Raw genomic sequence first — 23724 nt, forward strand, 5'->3', positions numbered from 1 at the left:
GCCTGCGAGTTTGAACATCCAAAATGCAGTTTAAATGCAGCTTCAAAGGGCTCTAAACGATCCCAGCTGAGGAAGAAGGGTCTTATAAATGACAAAAACTCCCATCTCATTTTCTCCTCCAACTTCAAAATCATCCTACATCGCTTCAAAAGTACCGACCCAGTGTTTACAAAGTGAATGTGCAAAGAAGATCAAATGCCCTTTACAAGAAAACGTAAAACAGCGATGTAGGACGATTTTGAAGTTGGAGAAGAAAAAGAGATGGGAGTTTTCCGACCTACCCTAACTGTCTTGAACCGGAATACACTGAGTACATGCAGAGCTAGACAAGATGAGCATTTAAGATTAAAAAGTATATAAATTGACAATTAGCAACTAGTTAATATTGAATAGTATTCCCTAATCTAAACTGTTACCAATTTTGTCAAGCACAAACATGCTAAATGACTTTGAAACATTTTTTTTTAGCATAAGTTCTGTCTATATGATTGTGATCGTATCAATTTAAATTTAAACTTGTCTCTGGTTTGGTTAGAGGTTGACATGAATGATAATATGCTAATGTTATTGTTGGTACCTTCAAAGCAGGATTTCAGGTTGGTGCCAACTGTATGACTTCTTATGACTTAAATATTGTATGACTGAATAGTAAGATTGAATTTTTAAAATATGTTATGAATATTATTTCATTGAAATACTGCACAGTGTTCATTTTACTAACATAATGTATGTTAGTGAAAATTTTATCCATTTCAAATCATTTACATTTAAATGGTACAATTTAGACTTTTGCTTTAAACCCATTTTCCTGGCTGCTAAAAGAATTAGTACCAAAGGCAAATTAATTTCACTGAATGATATTACTCTTCAGTAATAATAAATATTTAAGCAGTGATATCATTACTGTAATGTGTGGTCTTATTTGAGATAAAATTGGTTTATATGGAGTATTACAAATGGCTTCAGGCACTCTAACAGTTGTTTAACAACGCTATTTCTGTAGGCATGTGTATGTTGTTTAAACCAAAACATGGCAGGTAGATTTTTGAGTTTTGAGTTTTAAAGAAAAATGTAAATTATTGCCTCTGGTCTCCCCCGCTCCTAAACTAATCTTCATGATTAAAGAGTTTAAAATGAGAAACACTGACACGTAGTTGTGTTTGTGAATGCTTGACCAGCGTATTGCAAGTGTGCAATGCCATGCATTGCGTTGGCAGGAAAAAAACAGAGTTACCTTCAGGTGTATTATTAAACTGGGTGTCTTGTTATTCAGCTAACTCAATATAAACATATTGACATTTAACCAAGTAGCTGAGCAAAATTCTCAGGCTGTGGAGGAAGGATGTTTAATGTATAGTGTGCTATTGTGTGGCTATGCCAAGAACGCAACCCATTTGCATTGCATTATAAATTGCATTTGGAATGCAGTGCATGTTTTGTTCTCTGTTTTGGGACTAATGGTTAGCCGAAATGTTGTTTAAGAAGGTTTCACAGCATTGCATGTCTGAACCTAACACTCGTGTGGTTTAGTGAGTGAAATATAAATGAGGACATATAAGATCGATACAAACATCCACATTCACACAGACAACTTGTTTCCAGCAGTTCAGAACAGAGGTTGGAGCAAAGAAAATGGGAGTTCCTACAGGTGGTTAAAACCAGAGAGCAGCGGTGATAGGAATGGAAAACCACACGTCTCTCCAGGGATGAAGACAAAGCAAAGATTTTGTGACAGATCCCTTTAGAGCAGGGTTTCCAAAGCCAGTTCACTGAGACTTCCTCACATAATTCCAAACAAGCGGTTTGGAGTGTACTACGTCTCACATCTCCTAAAACACCAGAGAAAGAGAGAGCGAGGCAGACAGACGGAGAAAGGGAATATAAGGTGGAATTGATTTTATATATTTAGCATCGTATTGTGTGGCATTGCTGTGAAGTCTGTGTTCATGAACAGAGAGAATAGCGCCAGACTCCAACAAATAACTTCAAATAACCAGTTATATTTGTTTAGTTATGCGGTATATTACTTGTGAACTGTCAGATACGGTAAATAGTGCTGTTTGGAGTGTAATTTCACACATGACATAAAGATTAGACTATATTTGTGTGCAAACAGAACGTATTTCTCTTTTGTACTACCTTAGACTGTGGTACTCCACTGAATGGAGGAATTGTGTGAATCTAAAAAACATTTCAAGGTCAATTTAACTCAAGAATCAAAAGAAAAATAACAATCAATCAATAAGTAAAATAAAAATGTATGCTTAATGAAATGAAAGCTTATTATTAGACCGTTTGTCTAAATTGTGACATTATTTTCATGTTTTTCAACACTTTCCTCCTAATTTTCCCTTACTGTAATACTAAAAATAATAAAAAAAAAAAAATACATACATACATACATACATGCATACAAATAACTATTTAATACAATTCAAATTACTAAGTATCTGGACATTTCTTTGCCTTAGAATTGTAAGTAAAACACTTTTGTGATATTGAGCTTCAAAGTTTTTGCGTTGCATAGGCTTCTGTAGATAAAACCTTTTTTTTTTTTTTTTAGGCCCAAATTGTACAAAGCTTGCAAAAGAAACATCACATTATGTAAATAAGTTGTCACAGAATAAGAATATGTGAATAATTCAATTTTGACAAAAATCGAAGGTGAAGGTGACGATTTTACTATAATTTGTTTTTAGTTCTCATTATTGTCATTATAATGAGAATTCCAATTACTGTAATACTGATAAAAAATGTGTGTGTATATATATATATATATATATATATATATATATAATGTATTAAATATTATATATCAATGTTTTCATCGTAACAATGTAAACAAAAATGGTATAAAATAGGCTTCATTATTTTTTATTTGGGGTTTAAATTGATAAACACTACATTAACTGCATTAATATTATGACAAATAACCTTAACTAAACAAGCAAACAAAACAAATCTAATTACTAAGTGCTACTAAGTTTGTTTTAGTTCTCATTAGTTCTTATTATTCTTAGTGACAATTCTTATTACTGTAATATTGATAAAAAATTATAAGTTATATATCATTCTATTACTTACAATTTTTTAAAAATAAATTAGGATAAATTATATTTAATGTAATCAATTTAATTTTTAATTATGGAAGGGCTATGTGACAATTGGATGACTATTATTTTTTGTATTAATGAGAGTCATTAATTATAACATAAATGTGACCTTGGACCACAAAAGCAGTCGGATCAATTAAAAATGATCTGAAAGCTAAATAATTAAGCTTCCAATGATGTATGGTTTGTTAATATAGGACAATATTTGGCAGAAACAGAAAATTTGGAATCTGAGGGTGCAAAAAAAAATCTAAATATATTAAAAAAATAAAGTTGTCCAAATGCAGTTCTTAGCAATGCATATTACTAATCAAAAATTAAGTTTTGATATATTTATGATAGGAAATTTACAAAATATCTTCATGGAACATGATCTTCACTTGATATCCTAATGATTTGTGGCATAAAAGAATAATCGATCATTTTGACCCATACAATGTTTTTGTTAGCTATTGCTACAAATATACCTGTGCTGCTTAAGACTGGTTTTGTGGTCCAGATACAAAATATCTTAATGGAACGAATACGTCACTATTTCTTTCGTTTTGATTTCGAGTAAAATATGTCCTGGACGTTTTCTTGACACGTTTTTCACTCAATGATCACCCCGCTTTCCTGAACCCATCTACTGTGTTTTAAGTAGTCATTAACCAGTAGTGCGGTCAGGGGTCCTCTTTAGATCAGTAATGTTCTCTAATGATGAGAACGAGGCCCGCAGTAGAAATCGATAAAGGCTTCGTCTCTTGTGAATGAGCAGCACAACAGCAGACCTCCCTGCCATCCACTATACCCCGTCTCGACTGCTTAATTGATTGAGCGTTCCTCCGCTTTGCGCTCAGGTCTTGGATTCCTCAAGGCGAGTATTACGTGTCATCTAGCCAGAGGGCCGAGTAGATGGCGGGACGATAGAAAAAGATCGATTTGGAATATTCTCTGTCACCAGACGCCATAACAGAACGGATTCTCTGTTCCACGGTCGTCTGGTGTCGCCGGCGTGGCCTTTCGTAACCTCAGTCACCTCCACTGAGAGTTACGTTTCTTCCTTTTCATGTAAACCAGCTCATAGCAGCAATGAAACCTCTTGTCTATCTTGCTTTTTTCTCCCTGGAGTGTAGACTTTGGTTTTCTATAAGGTGCAAATTAATTATCATATCAAACAGTCTTCAGAAATATATTTGTGTCGGCGTGGACAGAGAGTTTTGCATGAGAAAGAGCCGTGGCTTTGAATGTGCGCTGGATACATATGGTTATTTGAGGGGTTGGTGAGTTTGATAGGCTTTTGTTCTTCAAGAACAAAGTGAAAGGCCCCGGCGAAAAGCAATCCTCTTTAGTTCCTGAATGATATTAGAGCGCTGAGGATAATTGGGTGATATTTTTAGTGGTGGCCCCGGCGTTCAAGCTGTTTTTTTGCTGTCGTCTTAGCGAGAGGCTCTCCCAGGCCATTGTCAACTTAAATGGAACGTCGATAAGTTGTAGTTTTGAGCCCACCGTGAAAATGGGCTTAGCGGCAGCGCGGTAAACACAAATCTGAAATTTGCTGAAGAGACTGATTGTTGCCAGTCTTCAATCAAATGCTAATGCTCTCTTGTGCTCACTTTCTTCTCTTCCCTCTTCACTACAGCCACACACACACTGCAATGTTTTGGGTCTGTCAGCTGCATTTTAATCGTGGCAACATTTTAAAGCATGTGCTCTGTTTCTTTCTGGCTGCATTTATTCGATTAAAAATATGGTAAAAACAGTAATATTATGGAATATTATTTGAATTTAAAATAACTGTTTTCTATGTAAATATATTGTGCATTTAAATTTATTTCTGTGACGCAAAGCTGAATTTTCATCATCATTACTCCAGTCTTCAGTGTCACATGATCCTTCAGAGATCATTCTAATATGCTGATTATGCTGATTTATTATTATCATTATCATTATCATTATCAATTTCTTTAAATTGTATAATATTCAAAAATATATATTTTTTATGTCATATATTTATTATAATTTAAATTATTTTACAATTTTTATTTATTAAACATTGTAAATAAATGAATTTATAATGTTTTATATGTATGTAGGCTGCATTTATTTGATTAAAAATACATTAAAAACTGTAATATTATGAAATATTATTAAAATTTAAAAGTTTTCTAACTGTTTTCTATGTAAAGATATTGTAAAATAAAATGTATTTCTGTGACTCAAAAGCTGAATTTCCAGCATCATTATTGCAGTCTTCAGTGTAACATGATCCTTCAGAAATCATACTAATATGCTGATTTACTGCTGATTTATAGAAAGCTCAAAATAACATATATTTGCAAATGTTTTATAAATGTCTTTACTGTCACTTTTGATCAGTTTAATGCATCATTATTAAACAATTATTCATTTCCTTAGATTGTATAATATTCTAAAAAAAAATATATATAATATATTTATTATAATTTAACAATTATTAAAATAAAAAAAAAAAAAAAAAAAAATACAGTAAAAACAGTAGCATTATGAAATATTATTAGAATTTAAAAGAACTGTTTTCTATGTAAAGTAACTCTAAAATTAAATTTATTTCTGTGATGCAAAGCTGAATTTCCAGCATCATTACTCCAGTCTTCAGTGTCACATGATCCTTCAGAAATCATTCTAGAGCGCTGATCTGCTGCAGATTATGCTGAATTATTATTGTCATTATTATCAATGCTGCTTAGTATTTTGTGGAAACCATGGTGAATAGACAGCTCAATATAACAACATGCAATAACATATATTTGCAAATGTTTTATAAATGCCTTTACTATCACTTTTGATCTGTTTAATGCATCATTATTAAACAATTATTAATTTCCTTGAATTGTAGAATATTCTAAAATATATTTTTTATATAATATATTTTTTATTATTTTAAAATTGTCTGTTGATAATAATTTAAAATTGTTTATATCAATATTTTATTTATTAAACATTGTATATAAATGAATTTATAATACTTTTTATATGTAGGCTGCATTTATTTAATTAAAAATACAGTAAAAATAGTGATATTACGAAATATTATTAGAATTGAAAAGAACTATATATATATATATATATATATGTTATATTGAAATATTACATTTTTATATAATTATATAATTTATATAATTTACAGTTATTCATATTAATATTTGTATTCATTAAATGTTGTATATAAATGAATTTATAATACTTTTAATATGTACAAAAATTATAAATACTTTATTATTAGTATTATTATTATTATTATTACTATTTACAAATTAATTTATGTGCAATAGTCAGCATATAACCAGAGTTAGTATTACCAATCCTGCAGAAAGATTTTTTTTTTTATTATTATTTTGGAATAGTACAGTCAGATGAGCCTGCCTGTTTATTTATTTATTTATTTATCTATCACCACTGCTTAGGTGATCTATCAGAGATACTGTCTTAACAGCTAGTTGTTCAGTTTGGTACTGTATACATCACTTAATGTAAATGCGGTTGCCAGTACCTGAATTTTTAAGCGTGTTTGTTGTAGAACGTGGTGGTCACGCTCATAAATAACCAAACTGTATGACATTAAGCACTCAAAAGAGGAGTGCCTACTGTATCTATCAGCAGTTTGTACGTTATGTCAGTTCACCACGGATCTGTACTAGAAAGACTGAAGGAGACAGATAAATAAAGGACGGCGGAAAAGATGTGCTTCACGGCTCCCCTCTCCTCTTTTACGAGCTCATTTGCAGTGGTGGTGCACCAGTAACTCAGCCATAGTGAGGAGAGTGTAAGGAAAGTGCCGATTATGAATGCGATATATTAAACATGGTGGCAAATATATTAAACATACTGGGCCGATCTCAGGAGGCAGGCTAGATAATGCGCTGATTGATTTTTACTGAGCTGTTAACTATTAATGCAGCTGTAACAGAAGGAGACCTGCGGACATTTATCAGACCCGTAACACGTGCTTCGTACGCCGTGGCTGGAGTCGACTGTGAAGGATCCATTTAGTAATTATCAAACGGCCCCCCGTGATGCGCGGCGGCTCTCGGCGATGATGAGATTTCGCCGAAGGTAATGCGGTCGGTAAACAGTCGGCGTGGAGGATGACGGTGTGCATTTATTTACGTTGTATCCTCCAGGAGCTCTTTGCCCTCAGCTTCAACCCTTAATAAAATGTGTTTAGTTATCTCTTGTTGTTTCTGCAGGCATCTGCAGTTTCGCTAAAGTGACCCGCGGGGGCTCGGCGAGAGGCACGTGTTGCCACTGTAACTGGAAATTTGCCTGATTATCATGCGGGAAAACAAACAGAAAGGGCTAATCTGGAGAGAAGTGAAGTGCACTGAAAAGATTAATTAGGCTGAATGGTTTGGACGCTTTAATGAAGAGGCCTTGAGATGAGGCGACGTCGCTCGCGCTCCTTCACACAGGTGCACATCTCAGCTGGGGTCACGTGCGGCGAGGATGCACTTTAAACTGTGCCGAAGTCACCCACGTAACGCCTTTTGTGCCGGGACCACCTTCGCTTTATTTAGAGAACGCAGCGGGAAGAAACCTAATTAGCGAGAATAAAAAGATGCGTTTGTTTTAAAAAATGGCAAGTGATACTTTGACTTAAAAAGCTGCGGTCAGTCCTTGACATTCTCATTATGAGCGATTATTTTTGCTAAGTGCGTTTAGCTTTGAAGAAAAATAGAGGGCACATTTCTGGATGAATGTGTAATGAAATTACAGCGCTCAGTTTTAAAACACAGCTTTAAACTGAGAAAAAGATGAGGAGTAGGAGACTGAAACATGATTTGTAAAACGTACGCATGTATGGATGTGCAGTATGTAGTCCCTGGTGTTAGTTTAAACATGAAAGGCCTGAAACATTTATGCAAGTGCATGAACATGAACTTCAGGGTATGTAAGGCAAATTTCATATACTGTTGCATTTAGAATATGTCATGGCAAATTCATAATGCTTTGCAAGGAAGTAAGGGGAGCTATAGTGGATGTTAGTGGAAAATGTCATTTTATATATTTAGTTTTGAGATTTAAAGTAGCAGACTGCATGGTTCTCACAGTCACTGAAATTCTGGAAATGTGTGGGAAAAAATTGCTATATACATATATATAATTGCAAATTTATTTTTCATAATTTAGACTTTTTTGATTGCAATTCTGGTATATATATCCCAATTCTGATTTTTTTCTCACAATAGGTAAATGCAAATTTATTATTCATAATTCAGACTTTTCCTTTGCAATTCTGATTTATTTAATCTCACAATTCTGACATTTTTCTCACAGTAGTTAATTGCACATTTATTTGTCATAATTCGGATTGTTTTCTTTGTCATTCTGAGTTTATATCTCACAATTGTGACCTTTTTCTCACACTAGGTAATTACACACTTATTTTTCATAATTTAGACTTTTCCTCTGCAACTCTGTTTATATCTCAATTCTGACTTCTTTCTCACAATAGTTATTTGCTAATTTATTTTTCATAATTCATACTTTTTCCTTTGCAATTCTGAGTTAATTTCTCACAACCCTGACTTTTTTCTCACAATAGTTAAATGCAAATGTATTTTTCATATAATTCAGACTTTTTCCTTTGTAATTCTGAGTTTATGTCTCACAATTGTGACCTTTTTCTAACAATAGTTAATTACAAATTTATTTTTCATATAATTCACACTTTTCCTTTGCAATTCTGTTTATTTCTCACAACCCTGACTTTTTTCTCATAGTAGTTAAATGCAAATGTATTTTTCATATAATTCACACTTTTTCCTTTGTAATTCTGAGTTTATATCTCACAATTCTGACCTTTTTTTTCTGACAGTAGTTAATTACAAATTTATTTTTCATATAATTCACACAATTTCTCATAACCCTGACTTTTTTCTCACAATAGTTAAATGCACATTTCTTTTTTCATGATTTAGAGTTTTTCCTTTGCAATTCTGATTTGTTATTTTTTTAAATTTTTTTTTTTCAAGCTCACAATTCTGGCATTTTTCTCACAATAGTTTAATGCAAATTTATTTGTCATAATTCAGACTTCTTTCTTTATAATTCTACGTTTTTCTCTCACAATTCTGACTTCTTTCTCACACTAGGTAACTACAAGTTTATTTTTTGTAATTCAGAATTTTTCCTTTGCAATTCTGAGTTTATATCTCACAATTCTGACTTTTTTTCTGACAACAGATAGTTGCATTTTTTTCATAATTCAGACTTTCCTTTCCTTTTTCCTTTGAGTTTATATCTCACAATTTTGACTTTTTTTTCTCACAACAAGTAATTGCAAATTTATTTTTTCATAATTCAGACTTTTTGCTTTGCAATTCTGAGTTTACACCTCAAAATTCTAAGTTTTTTCTCACAGTTTTCAGAAAAACATTGAATTATCTTTTTAATTTTTTTATTTCATGGGGAGAACAACAAAACAAAACAAAAAAGATGTAAACCCACAGTTCAGAGGAATAAAGTCACAATTGCAAGATGTAAACTTGTGAGAAAGTCAGAAAGTGCTAAAAACAGACAAAATTGCAAGAAAAAGTCTGAATTGTGAGATATAAACTCACAAGTCAGAAGTCAAAATGACATTTATTTTTTGCATTTACATTAAAAATGTCAGCATAGGAACCTTGCATTTACATATTTTTAATATATAATATGTCATTGGTTACAGACATGTGACTCATGGCTTGTGTAGAGGTTTTGACTTTTGTTTTTAATTAGTGTTGTCGATTCGGTGCCAATGCGTTTGTCTCTCTTCATTCTTTTGTCCAATAAAAGTGCACATAAAAGCCCACGAATACAACAACAGGACATGCACGGACTATAAATTAACACCTAGTAGCTAAAACTCTCTCTTTATCGTAATAATCATTGGAGATATGGTTTATTTTGTGTGAAACTGCCGGGCCCCTGAAGGGAGATACATCATGAGATCAATAGATGTGCTGTGGGTGTTACTGTTTGAACCAAAGCTCATGTGATTGACAGAGGGCTGTCGTACAGTCCCATAGCATCCCTTTAGGCACATTATATTTTTAAAAGCCCTTGATTTATATCATCTCTCTGCTCGTGGTGTCTTTATGAAGCATTTGATGTTTGTGCGTATTTGTGTATGAGCATTTGACCTTCTTCCTGTAAACATGGCCCTCTGTATAAAAGCTCTCTAAATAAATGATGATAGATAATCCAGATATACAGAGCAAATGAAAAAAGTGCCGCCAGCATCACCTGTCTATCACACACACACACACACACACACACACTTATTTACTCTCGAAGAGTGCCAGGCTACTTAATCCAGAGTAATATTCCCCCCCTTAATCACATTCATAAATTGGTAATGATATTCATGCACTTGTGTGATATATGGCAAATTATAATGTCAGCGTGTCTTAGCCGTGCCGCCATCATTTGAATATGGGCTCTATTGCTTTAATAAATCATGGTGGGTGGGATATGGCAGTCATTAGGTTGAATGACACTACAGAGTCGTGTAAAAAAGTGCATTCAGCTCTCATATGCATCACGTTGTTAATCATAATACGACTGTTGGGGCCAACGTGATTCTCAAGTGCGATAGAGGGAAGTGCGTGGAAGAAGTAGACTTATATTTTGTGCTATTTTAGGCAGGTTTGGTTTATATATATATATATATATTTTTTTTTTTTTTCTTAAAAATGTGTATAAATATCTAAAAATTAGGGCAGTCAAACGATTAATCGCGATTAATCGCATACAAAATAAAAGATTGAGTTTGCCTAATAAATGTGTGTGTACTGTATATAATTATTATGTATACATAAATACACAAAATTAATGTATATGTTTAAAAGAAATATGTTATTTATGTACAAAATATTTGTATTTATATATAATATAAATTTCTATAAAATTATAATAAATACATATATTTATTAATATTTCTTAAATGTATACATGAATGTGTTTGTATTTATATATACATAATAATTACACACACATATATTAGGCAAACTCAAACTTTTATTTTGTATGCGCTTAATCGCGATTAATCGTTTGACAAACGAAAATATAAACATATTTTATTTTAATAAGTTATTTAGCAAGGATGCATTACATTGTTTTTTTTATTATTTTATTTTATTTTATTTTTAATTGAATTTAATTGAAATTAATTTAATTAAAAAAATTAGTCAGCAAGGATGTATTAAATTGATGAAAAGTGCAGTTTTTATGTTTGTAGTATTTCAAATAAATGCTGTGCTTTTGTTGTGGTCATCAGAAGATCCAGTAAGTAAGTAAAGTAAGTTAAGTAAGTAAATAGTATAATGGTTTCAATAAAAATAATAAGCAGCACAACTGTTTTGATAATAATCTAATGCTTCTTGAGCAGCAAATCAGCATATAAAAAATATTTCTGAAGGATCATGTGACACTGAGGACTGGAGTAATGATGCTGAAAATTCAGTTTTGATCACAGGAATAAATTACATGTGAAAGTAGAAAACAATTATAATATAACAATATTTTTATTAAAAAAGTTTACTATATTTTTAATCAAATAAATGAAGCTTTTGTGAGAAAAATATATTTTTTAAAAATGTACAGACCATAAACTTGTGAACGGTAATGTATTTTTCATCCTGTTTAATAAATTCATTTTTGTGTTCAAAACAATGAAAAAAATAAATAAAATAAAATAAAAATACAACAATGCAATGTTTTTATTTTATTTTATTTTATTTTATTTTATTTTATTTTATTTTATTTTATTTTATTTTATTTTATTTTATTTTATTTTATTTTATTTTATTTTATTTTTTAATTTAATTTAATTTAATAAAACTCTTCTTCCTATAATTCCAGTTCAGATTATAATGGGGTGCACTATCCACACCCATCAATTAAACATCAGTTATTAACTTCAGAATTTCCCCCAGCCCTACTGAACACAACAATGCATGACCCAAATCTGTGTTACTATTAAAACCAAAGCAAAAGCGTGACTAGCAGAAACCTGGAACTGAAACAGAGTACATTTCTGTGATTTGCTGCAAAGTTGTTGCTGCACTAAACAGGAAGTACAGAGGCACTTTTTTCTACTTTCTTAAAGCTCAGAATATGTTCAGTTCAGCCGAACATGCTTTGTTTGAGGGAATGAAGGACAGATGACAGACAGCTTGTACTTTTACAGAACGGAAGCAGGCTTCCTTCTGCCTTTGATCACACATCTTGCTGTGAGAAAAGCTCTCGAATGCACACAGAAAGGCTTGTTCTCACGACTACACACACCAAACGCTCCGTGCACGCCAGAGTAAGATTACAGTAAAAATATAAATTAATAATACAATTAAATACGCCTGCCCTACAGAATGGGCTTTCACGTCTTTTTCCTTTTAGCTCGCTCGCTAATGGATCGAGTAGAGAATCACGCCGGCGTTAAGCGACTTTGCCAACTACCAAGGCGTGTTGTCCAGGTCAACGTGACATTAATTAAAACACAGAGCGTGGGCGGCACCAAGCTCCAGACAAATAAATAAATAGACATGGTGGTTAAGAAAACAGAGTTTTTGAGTTTTTGGCACCGCAAACGTAACTTCAGATTTCGTGATGCAAAGCGTGCAGAGATGGAGAAAAGATAAATAACACGTGCAAGAGGGCAAGGGTGCGCTCTCGAAGGCGTTCTGGGGTTAGAGACAGTGATGTATGCCCGGGCTTCTCATCGGCCCTGCCTCATTACTGAGCGGCCATTTTGTAAATCAACAGATAATTACGGTATACATCATACACTGTTCGCATCACCGCAATTTAGTGGATTTTGTTAGGTCCGTCGCTAAGGGACGGAGCGAGGTGGAAAATGAAAAACGACTCTTTCCGAAGCAAATAAACCATGGTTTTAGTATTCATAGCATCTTCAGAGAGCATTTGAGCACGAGAACTATAGCTTTCGGGTCGCTTCCTTGCGTGACCTTGAATCTCACACGACGCTTAGCGCGCGTTTCGTAAATTTGCCTCGTTCGCCGTGCACGCAAATATACGAGAGCCTTTATTTGTTTTGTTTGTTGTCTTTCAGGTTAGTATTTAGGTTTTAATTCACGGCTGTGCAATAAGCAATGTGTTTTAGCTTCTCTCAGTTTGTTTGTGAATTTCAATGAGGTCGCCTTGCCTCCACCAAAGCCTTTTTGATTGCTTTTCCTGCTTGAGTATCACTCTAATATCATTTGAAATGTCACCACTCATATGTGTTTGTTTCATATGCGTCCCTCCGTCTATTGCATGTAGAAAAACACAGAAGAGAAAAGACGCGAGAGAGAAAAGCAGATTACCCAACAAAGGGCAGACTGATTTGAAAGCAGGATATTTCGCTGAGATTCACAGCGGAGGTTTGTCAAACACAAATGCTGTATCCTTATAAAGGCAATTTCATTTTCAAAGGAGATATAATCAGTCTGTATCATTTTGGACACAAAGCGTGAAGAAGAAAACATCTTCAGTTCTGCCTCAGCCTAAAAGCGCTGTGTAATTTGTCACCTTTTGAGTTGACTGAGTGTTTGGAAATTGAGAGCCCCCTAATTTTACGCTCGTGTGTAAAATATTAAGGATGCTGTCGAAGGTCAGAGATTCCCAGAAACTGCGCTTTTCTGTAGAGTTTATGAAAAGTGACAGAATGCCATTCATTTTCCCGGTTTGGATCATTAATGGAAGTGTCTTGTTGAGTTCCATTAAAGGCCTTGTGTAATAGGAAGCACAGCATATGTAATACCTGTTGAAACGGGAAATTGGTGTGGCCTGAATTATAAGATTCAAACTCAAAATAGGCATCTTCATGTGCTCTTCTACAGAAAAAAGGTTGTGTCAAACAAAAAGGCAGCTGTGTTCTGAAACGGTTCCTGGAAATTCTAGCTTAAAGACATAGTTCACCCAAAAATGAAAATCGTGTCCTTAATTACTCACCCTCATGTCGCTCCAAACCCATAAGACCTTCGTTCTTCTGAACACAAATTAAGATTTTTAAGTTTTAAGTTTTTATGAAATCCAAGCCCATGCTTTCTGACTGTAAAAAAAATAAAAAAAAACACAATTTGTTGAGTCAGCTTAAAATAATTTGTTACCCTGCTGCCTTAAAATTTTAAGTTCAGTCAACTAAAATAAGTTTATTCAACTTGAAATGTTAAGTTGTACTAAGTAACAACTTAGATATTTGTGTTTGCTAAACTTAACAGATGGGTAAGTAACCCAGCTGCCTTAAAAGTTGATTCACTTCAAATATCTAAGTTGTCACTTAGTATAATTTAACATTTCAAGTTGAATAAACTTTTTTTGAGTTGACTGAACTTAAATTTTTAAGGCAGCCAGGTTACAGATTATTTTAAGTTGACTCAACAAATTGTTTTTTACAGTGTAGACATCAGTGCAACTAATACATTCAAGGCCTAAAAAAGTAGTAAGGACATCGTTAAAATAGTCCATGTGACATCAGTGGTTCAACCATAATGTTAGCTACAAAAATGCTTTTTTTGAGTGCAAAGAAAACAAAAATGTGACCCTGGACCACAAAACCAGTCTTAAGTAGTTAATAGTATTTGTAGCAATAGCCAACAATACATTGTGCAGTAATAGATTGTAATATTTAACAATATTGTGATATTGTTTTAGATAAATATATAGCAAGAACAACAACAAATCAATATTAATGTATCTTAACATTAGCATTATTGTATTTTTGAAGTATACATATGTGTTTAGTAATAATATTAATGTATACTAAAAAATGTTATATATCTATTAATACTTATCATTAATATTTTTACATACATATAATTGCTGTTTTGTTGTTTATTTTATATATATATATATATATATATATATATATATATATATATATATATATATATATATATATATATATATGTATATATATATCTTAACATTAATATTTCTGTATTTTGAACACACACACACGACCCTGGACCACAAAACCAATCTTAAGTAGCACGGGTATATTTGTAGCAATAGCCAAAAATGCATTGCATGGGTCAAAATGATCGTTTTTTTCTTTTATGCCACAAATCATTAGGATATTAAGTAAAGATCATGTTCCAAGAAGATATTTTGTAAATCTCTAAATATATCAAAAGTTAATTAAAAGTTAATTATGCATTGCTAACAACTTTATTTGGACAACTTTAAAGGTGATTTTCTCAATATTTAGATTTTTTTGCACCCTCAGATTCCAGATTTTCAAATAGTTGTATCTTGGCCAAATATTGTCCTATCCTAACAAACCATACAGCTTATTTATATAGCTTTTAGATGATGTATAAATCTCAATAAAAAAGACCCTTATGACTGGTTTTGTGGTCCAGGGTCACAAATAATGACTATTTGAAATGTAAAACAATGGACTATTTTAACAATGTCCTTACTACCTTTCTGGGCCTTGAAGGTGGTAGTTGTGTTGCTGTCTATGCAGGGTCAGAAAGCTCTTGGGTTGCATCAAAAATATCTTAATTTGTGCTCCGAAGATAAACGGTCTTGTGGGTTTCGAAAAACATGAGGGTGAGTAATTAATGACTTAATGTTCATTTTTGGGTGAACTAACCCTTTAAACTACTGTAGTATTTGTGTTTTGGAAGATGATAACTGGTCTAAACTAGTCATTTGATGGTCCAAGCTGATCCATGATGGTTAACATTTTAGCTAGTCAAGCACCTACTAACCAGCTTGCACCAGCTTATTCATAATCATTTTAGACCAGCTACAGCAAGTTTTTTTTCTTACATCAGTAGGGGCCACAATACTGAATATCGATATTAATTGAAAAAATATATTTTTAATATAATTTATTTATTGTCTGATAACCTATGCATGGCTAATGATTGAAATTTTGTCAAAATAAAAAATAAAATCAGTCAATATATATATATATATATATATATATATATTAATCAAACATTGTAATTTACAGTGTGTAAAGTGAATTTTCATTCTGATATTTTCTATAGATTACATTTTAACAATGCTAATTGTTAAATTGTTAAAACCAGTCATATGGGTCATTTTTTTGAAATTGAGATTTATATATCAAGCCGAATAAATAGGCTTTCCATTGATGAATGGTTTGTTAGTATAGGACAATATTTAAGATACAACTATTTGAAAATCTGGAATCTGAGGGTGCAAAAAAATATAAATATTGAGAAAATCGAAGTTCTTGGCAATGCATATTACTAATCAAAACTTAAGTTTTGATATATTTATGGTAGGAATTTACAAAATATCTTCATGGAACATGATCTTTACTTAATATCTTAATATTTTTTGGCATCAAAGAAAAATTGATAACTTTGTTTGTTGCTACAAACATACCCATGCTACTTATGACTGGTTTTGGGGTTCAGAGGTCACATATGTCATATCCAATATCCATACAGATAACCAGTAATGTTCTTCTCTCTTTCTCCCATTTATTCTTCCTTTTTTATTTTTTAGTTTAGTTTATTTGTTTACGGGGGCAATGCACATAAATAAACATGGCTGTAAATGTGCCAGAATTAGCCAAAAAGACTATTTTTCATCTGTAGACCCTTGACAGAATGTTAAAAACTCACCCTGAAAACAAAAACAAAGCATCTTATACAGAAAAAAAAGATTCCATCTGGAAATCATACTGAAATACAGTAATAGAAAGAAATCCATCTTCATCTACTCTTTCTGCTTCCCATCACTCCTGACGCATTTGTCATTCCAGTCATGTTATTACTCATTTCCCATCTTTAAGAACATTATTTACCAGTTTCCTGGCTGGACTTGTAACCCTGGCTTTTCTTGGTTTTTAAGGGAACGCTTACCCGCGCCCGCACCGAACTGAACCCCGACTATCTGGACCTCCGTTCCCGAGCCGAGCTGAACCCAGAGTACTGGACGCCCTGCACTCCACTAGTGAGTAACCCTTGTTCAGACTGTTGAGATGGCTGCTGTTGAAGCCCCATTAGAGAGCTGCACGAATACACTTTTCACCCGCTTGTTTGTATGTCTTCTCTGCTTATTGGTTTCTTTAGTGACCTCTCTAACGATGGTCTCTTCACCGCTACATCATTATAACTGAGCTAATTTTACATAAACACACATACCTCCCTCCCATTGCTCTCATTACCTGAGTATGTGCAGGGATTTTTGTCTTCTGGGGATCGGGACAGTTTACATGAAGCTTTGCTTGCCACTGGACCTAATGATGCTTGTTTTCTGGTTTTCCTTTTTTCAGAGCTGTTATTTAGTGCAAGCTTTGTGCAGAAATAAATTGCATATACGAGTTTGAAGTCTTAAAATGTCTGTGGTGGCTTTTTAGGAGCTCTGAAACTGCTAATCGGAGGCAGTTTTGCAAGTGTTTATTGGAGCGACTTGTTTTGTTTTAGACATATTATCTGGAAATAAAAATGCTGGTGCTAATTATTATGTGGTTTGATCGGGGTGAATGCGTTACTCCATCTGCATGCTTTCCTGACTTCAGATGATGTATGTCCGCTCCTCACCGACCGCTGTCCTTTGTCCTGGCTCTCATCAGAAAAGTGTGTGCTCAAATGTAGTGAGTGAAATCAAACACATAAATCGTCCACAATACCTTTCTTTTCATTCTACAGAGTGCTAAAGACTTTGGGCTCCATATGTGTGTGTGCATTTGCAAGTGCTTGAATGAGTTCTCTAGACTCCGCAAGGTCTATGTGGGTGTGACGGAGACAGACAGAAAATAAGAGGGTGGTGAATGGAGAAGTGGAATATTTGCAGTGGAGAAGGAAATTCGGAAATAAACCATGACTGGAAGACAAAAAATAGGCCTTGTTTCTACCACAGGGACCTTAAGACTCTCGACATGCCTACTTTATAGGCATCAACACCCCTTCAGCTCCATTCTAAGAGTATGTACGGGCTAAATTGCATTCCTGATCAACATTTCACCCTATCTTTGCTGTGCATCTTGCTTCCTACTTCCAGTATGTCTGCAGGGAATATGGATCCACTCTGTCTGTGGTTGGAATATTCTCCTGGGCAGTCGATAACATGATAGAAATGACCTGCATGCTTCCACATGTCACCATGCATAAGAGTAGCTCAGTGTGCAGCCAATTACAGTGGTTTTCCAATGGGACCTGTCCTCATCATTGGAGTGTGAATGGTCACTTTGCCATATCATCTTGGGCCGAACTGTCCAATCACACTTGTTGCTCTCTCATACAGAAATAAACATACTTTGACTGACAGTTCCGTTTGTGTGTCTAGAGTGCATTACTGTCTATTTATCAGATATATTGTTGAGGATGTGATAATAAAAACCTACTGCTTTATGAAAAGGCTTGTCTTGAAGGACAGTGTTTCAAACGGGTGATGGTTAGAGTGTCAGGTATCGTGTCTGATGGCTTTCAGGATTTCAATTCCAAAAAGCTAAAGGATAGTTCACCTAAAAGTTAAAATTCTGTCATTATCATAGTCAGTGGCTAACAGCAATTGTTTGTTTACCAGAATTCTTCAAAATATCATATTTTGTGTTAAACAGATTAAGAAACTCATGCAGGTTTAGAACAACTTGAGCAAGTAAATAATAACAAAATTTTCATTTTTGGATGAAATGTCTCTTTAAGAAGAGAGAACTGGCTACACATTCTGATTCTTTCCACTGAATGAATGATGTGTTGAAGATACTATTTTTCTTTGCGTCTTTGCAAGTGGCCTGTACCAGACTTTAGTGATTCTAGTGTAGATCTGGACCACCACATTGAGGCTAGTTTAGTGTTTACCTCCCATTCAAGGTAGTCGTTTGGCTCTAAATCTTTCTGTAGGTTTGCAGATGGGCAGGTTGTTGTGACAAGAAGTAAAGCACGATTTGACCCCTGATGTGAACTATCCTGTCCCAGTCGCAGAACTTTAAGGGGTCCAGCTGGGACTTGTTTCAAAGTAGGTCAGAACAAGTTGCTCAGTTGTCGATAGGACCGCCAAATGGTCATGACTTCGAAGTCATTAAAGTTTCTTACTCTCCCTGGAGACTAGAACAATAGCTGATCTTTTAAAGCAGGTTGAAGCAACAAAGAGGTCCAGCAGGTGGCAAAGAAAGTTAGGAAACCTGTAGTTGGTCAGCATTGTGCTTCAAGGACTGTCGTCTTCTTTCCTCAGGAGAATCGGGGTCTGGTGGCCTCTCTTTTGTTCTTGAAGTTCTCTTGGTTATATGCACAGATGCACCAAGACACAGTTTGTTAATTTTCTTCATGCACCAAATGCATTTCATCCTTTACAAGCCGGTTTGATAAATGGCTTTGTAAACCAGCCGGAATCGTATTCTGTTGAATTGCTAATGGGATTAGAGCTGTGTTATGAAAAAGGTTGTTTTTGGAGAACATATTGCTTGTTGTCTGGAGGTCAGAGCGAATGTGCAGTATATCTTGTACCTTCCTCTGTCGTCTCTCAGAGGTCAGCAGTGTGATTAACCTCAGGTCAATTACACCCGAGATGCTGCACGCAATCCGTTAGAATGCATTAGTTTGGGAGTAAGTGCACAAGGCAACCAGTTTTACTGATCGGAGGTGATCCTTCAGTTCCAACTGCAGCTCTGCTAATATGTTGTGCATCTCGCCAACTGTCAGATATTGCTCCCCTGAGCCTTTAGAACAATATTACGACCGATATTGGTTATTGAAATGAGCTGTAATTAACTCAAAACCAATTGAGTTCATTATGGAGTTCATCCCTCTTTATTGCTGTCGCTGTTCTAACCTCAGGACCGTGGACGGAAGGGAAGAAGTCATGCACAGTAAGTCAACAGTACTCTTCAGAGCATGTCGATAAATGTTCCTTCATGCCTTACGCCGTCTTCGAAGTAAGTCGGCCCCTCATTACAGAAAACATCGCTGGTGCATGTATATCTTCACTAGGAATGGACAGATCGGATAGATTCACTGCTTTGCTGTTCAATAAGCGGCTGTCGCGGAGACATGTCTTTGGGTACATGCCGTGACAAGCCCCAGGTGCATGTACTCGTGGTTTACAGGCAGAGGGGAATCATGGGATTGATTATGAAGTCATTCCAGGGTTGTGTGACCGTCATAGCTGGTGTTTTCCTCCGACATGTCCTGGAATATTCATGAAACGGAGCTAGGCTGTGTCTGAGGAGACCTGTCAGCAGGGAAGAGAAACATTTCTGAGCTTGTAGGGACATGCTTGAGAAGGAAAAATTGCGTCTTTGAATTGCTTTTTCATGTATTTGCACGCATTATTGATTTATTGACCTTCTGTCGGGACAAGGTGGTTTGAAGACAGACTAGGGCCAATTTATTCATTCCGGTGAGAGGGAAATGAGCTTAGCTGTGGCGCGCTGAGCGAACTGAGCGATGACTGGGCCTACGGTAGGTGCTGATTAGCGAGAGTGAGCGCTCTTGACGCCGTTAGAGTCTCGCTCATTAGATGATATGAGGTACGTCGACTTAGGGTCCTGCTAGGTAGTTTGGTAATGAGAAACTGAAAAACCTCAGAAGTTACAGGCAGTATTTTATTTCTTTTCAATTCAAGGATGTAACCAGGGCTGAGGGAGCAAATGTAAAGCTTTGCGAACTGCTCATTGATTAAACTTCCAAAGTCCTCTTCACCGTCCATAACGTTGATGTTATGGCCCCGCTTCAGATGTTTTCCTCTCTAAAGTGGCTCTTAGAGGCTGGATGCGCTCTGAAGCCTCATGCCATACTTTGTGTAGAAAGATTGTGTCTAAGCATTTTAGAAAATTGGTCAATACACGCTTCATAGTGAAGGTGTATTTACTGTAAGACCTTCGTAAGGAAAGAGAGACCTCATGAATTATGCATGTGTATAGAGCTCCCATTTCTGTTCTGAGATATGGGATAGGAAATGGATCTCTTTCGTAAGTAAAGAGTAGGGATACTCCAGGGGCGAGGAACTCTACCTTTGCATTAGCGGGGATGTCTGCATTGACTCGGATTGAGTGCTAGAAGCTCCGTACAAATCCTTATCCATGCTGGGATATTAAAGGAATAGCTCATACAAAGCTAGCAATTGAGTTATCATTTAAACATCTTCATGCCTTTCCAATGGAAGCCTGTTTTTTTTGGAACAGGGCAGCATGAACTTTCTTCAGAATTTCTTCTATTGCAAAAAGGCCAAGCTGACAAATTCAGGCTGTCGTTGAGTGTCTCTTGGCCTAGTTTTTGCTGCGTGTTCCACACCATTGCCAGTAGTCAGATTCCTGTCTTGGTTTTTTGTCCAACTGAGCATGTTGTATAAGTGGCAGAGCCTGTTAGCGACTGACCACACTGATTGGCTGTTCAGCTTAGCAAATCAGTGCACGAAAAGAAGAACCCAGAATGCTCTTCTCATTGTATATTCATAGTCCTAACTCTTTCTGATTCCCTTTCTAAATACAGACTACTGCCACCTGCTGGTATGGAGAGTTGTTTCCTATCTCGCAGGTGCAAAACTTATGCTGTTGGCTGTTGTATTTGTCGAGGCGCCACCAGAGGTGAATTTTATTTTAGTGTATCTGGGCCTTAAAGGACTAGTTCACTTCTAGAAAAGTGAAAAAATCCTGATTATTTACTCACCCCCATGTCAATTCAAGATGTTCATGTCGTTCTTTCTTCAGTCGAAAAGAAATTAAGTGTTTTCAGGAAAACGTTCCAGGATTTTTCTCCATATAGTGAGCTTCAACTTTGTTCAGCGGTGCCCAAACTCAGTCCTGGAGGGTCGGTGTGCTGCTGAATTTAGCTCCAACGTGCCTCAACACACCTGTCGGGAAGTTTCTAGCATGCCTACTAAGAGCTTGATTAGCTGGTTCAGGTGTGTCTAATTGGGGTTGGAGCTAAACTCTGCAGGACACTGGCCCTCCAGGACCGAGTTTGGGCACTCCTGATGTTGGCCAACAGGTTTAAGGTCCAAATTGCAGTTTCAATGCAGCTTCAAAGGACTCCGCATGATCCCAGCTGAGGAATAAGGGTCTTCTCTAACAAAATGATTGACCATTTTCTAAAAATAAATAAAAATGTATATACTTTTTAACCTCAAATGCTCATCTTGCACTAGCTCTGCAATGGTGTCCATGTCCATCACATTGGAAAGGTCATGCGTGGTTAGTTTTTCATCTGTGTACTTTGGTTCAGAAAGGTAGGGTAGATCGAAAAACTCTCATTCATCTCATTTTCTCCTCCAGCTTCAAAATTGTCCAACATCATTGTTTTCCCTTTTTTTAATAGAGTTGACTTCCTTTGCACGTTCACTGTGTAAACACTGGGTTGGTAATTCTGCCTACTTCACATGTGACCTTTCCAACGTGACTATGTAATGCGTGAAGTTGAGCTAGTGCAAGATATTCATTTGAGTTTATTTTTTAGAAAATAGTTGACGTTTCACTAGATAAGACCCTTATTCCTCGCCTGGGATCGTGTAGAGCCCTTTGAAGCTGCATTGAAAATGCGTTTTGGATCTTCAACCCATTGACCACCATTAAAGTCCACTATATGGAGAAAAAACTACATGGAAAGAAATAATTTATTTGTGACTGAATAAAGAAAGACATTAACATTCTGGGTGACACGGGGGTGAGTAAATTATCAGGAAATTTTTACTCTGGAAGTGAACTAATTCTTTAAATGCCAGAACGAAAGTCAAGCTTTTTTTAAAACGACATAAATAAATGAGTAAAACACATTGCCTGCTTTCAGTGACTTGGTGAGTCACAGAGCATCTTGTTGGAACTAATACTCTTTTGTGATGTGGTGGAGTCTTGTTTGAAATCAGTTGTAGAATCTGTTTGTACAGCCTCCAACCTTGTTTTGGGCCATTTTCTGATTGTCTCCCTCTCTCTCGTACGGTTTTATTGTTTGCTTCTCTCTTACTTTCTCACTTGCGTTCTCTTTCCACCTCTCTCTCTTTGACTTGCTCACTCTCCCTGCATTATTAAGAGCAGAACTGGTGACTTGAGATAAGTGGTCACTCCTGGAGGCGTCTGCAGGTGAGGGCAGTCTTTTATTTGGTCAAGATGGATGGTTTGAAACATTTCCCTGAAAGTAGCAGTCAGCATTGCAGCGTTGCCACTCTTTAAAATGCTTTTGTCTGATAAGAGCTCCTGCATTAGTGCAGAAGGCTGGGTCCAGTGTTTGTGCCCTTGTAGTGCTTCAAAATGTCTTACTCACTTCATTCATCAGAGTCCTTATAGTTCAACAGCATAAAAAACACCGAAGGGTCATCCGACTTTTACCTCCCCAGTCCAATGACGACCTATTTCTTCTTTTTTATTTTCAGATAATATAACTTGCATTACAGAAAATGTCTGACTGAGAGGGCTGTATACTTTAAGAATCAGTGTCAAGCTGATAAGAACACGTGAAGGAAATGTCACTTCCTGCCCCAGTTTGGTGAATGTGAAGGACAAGGTTTGGCGTATCTTGACAGTCTCGGTTGTGCATTCGATTGTCATGTGTTGCATGTTTCCTGCTGTTTGATGATGTCATAATGCATTGCTTACACAAACCTGTCAGCTCGTCACATTTGACGTACCTCAGTCTTTCAGTAGATGTCACGTCACGCTTATTCAGTCTATTTTTACAGGAATGAGGAGACGGGT

The 23724-nt window shown here is 35.3% G+C and overlaps 1 protein-coding gene across 4 annotated transcripts in view; it reads left to right on the top strand.

Annotated features, from left to right (window-relative positions):
- Window positions 1-23724, top strand: part of LOC127166460 (protocadherin-9) — a 378320-nt gene that overhangs the window by 69133 nt on the left and 285463 nt on the right. For 3 of the 4 annotated variants that reach the window (XM_051111733.1, XM_051111732.1, XM_051111735.1), the window contains exon 3: window positions 16950-17051. The exons of the other annotated variant lie outside the window; for it this stretch is intronic. In XM_051111733.1, coding sequence (XP_050967690.1) covers window positions 16950-17051 — 102 coding nt within the window. The remainder of the gene's footprint in view (window positions 1-16949; window positions 17052-23724) is intronic. 4 annotated transcript variants of the gene reach the window in all.

This window comes from Labeo rohita, chromosome 6 (genome assembly GCF_022985175.1).
Source record: "Labeo rohita strain BAU-BD-2019 chromosome 6, IGBB_LRoh.1.0, whole genome shotgun sequence".
Lineage (NCBI taxonomy): Eukaryota > Metazoa > Chordata > Actinopteri > Cypriniformes > Cyprinidae > Labeo > Labeo rohita.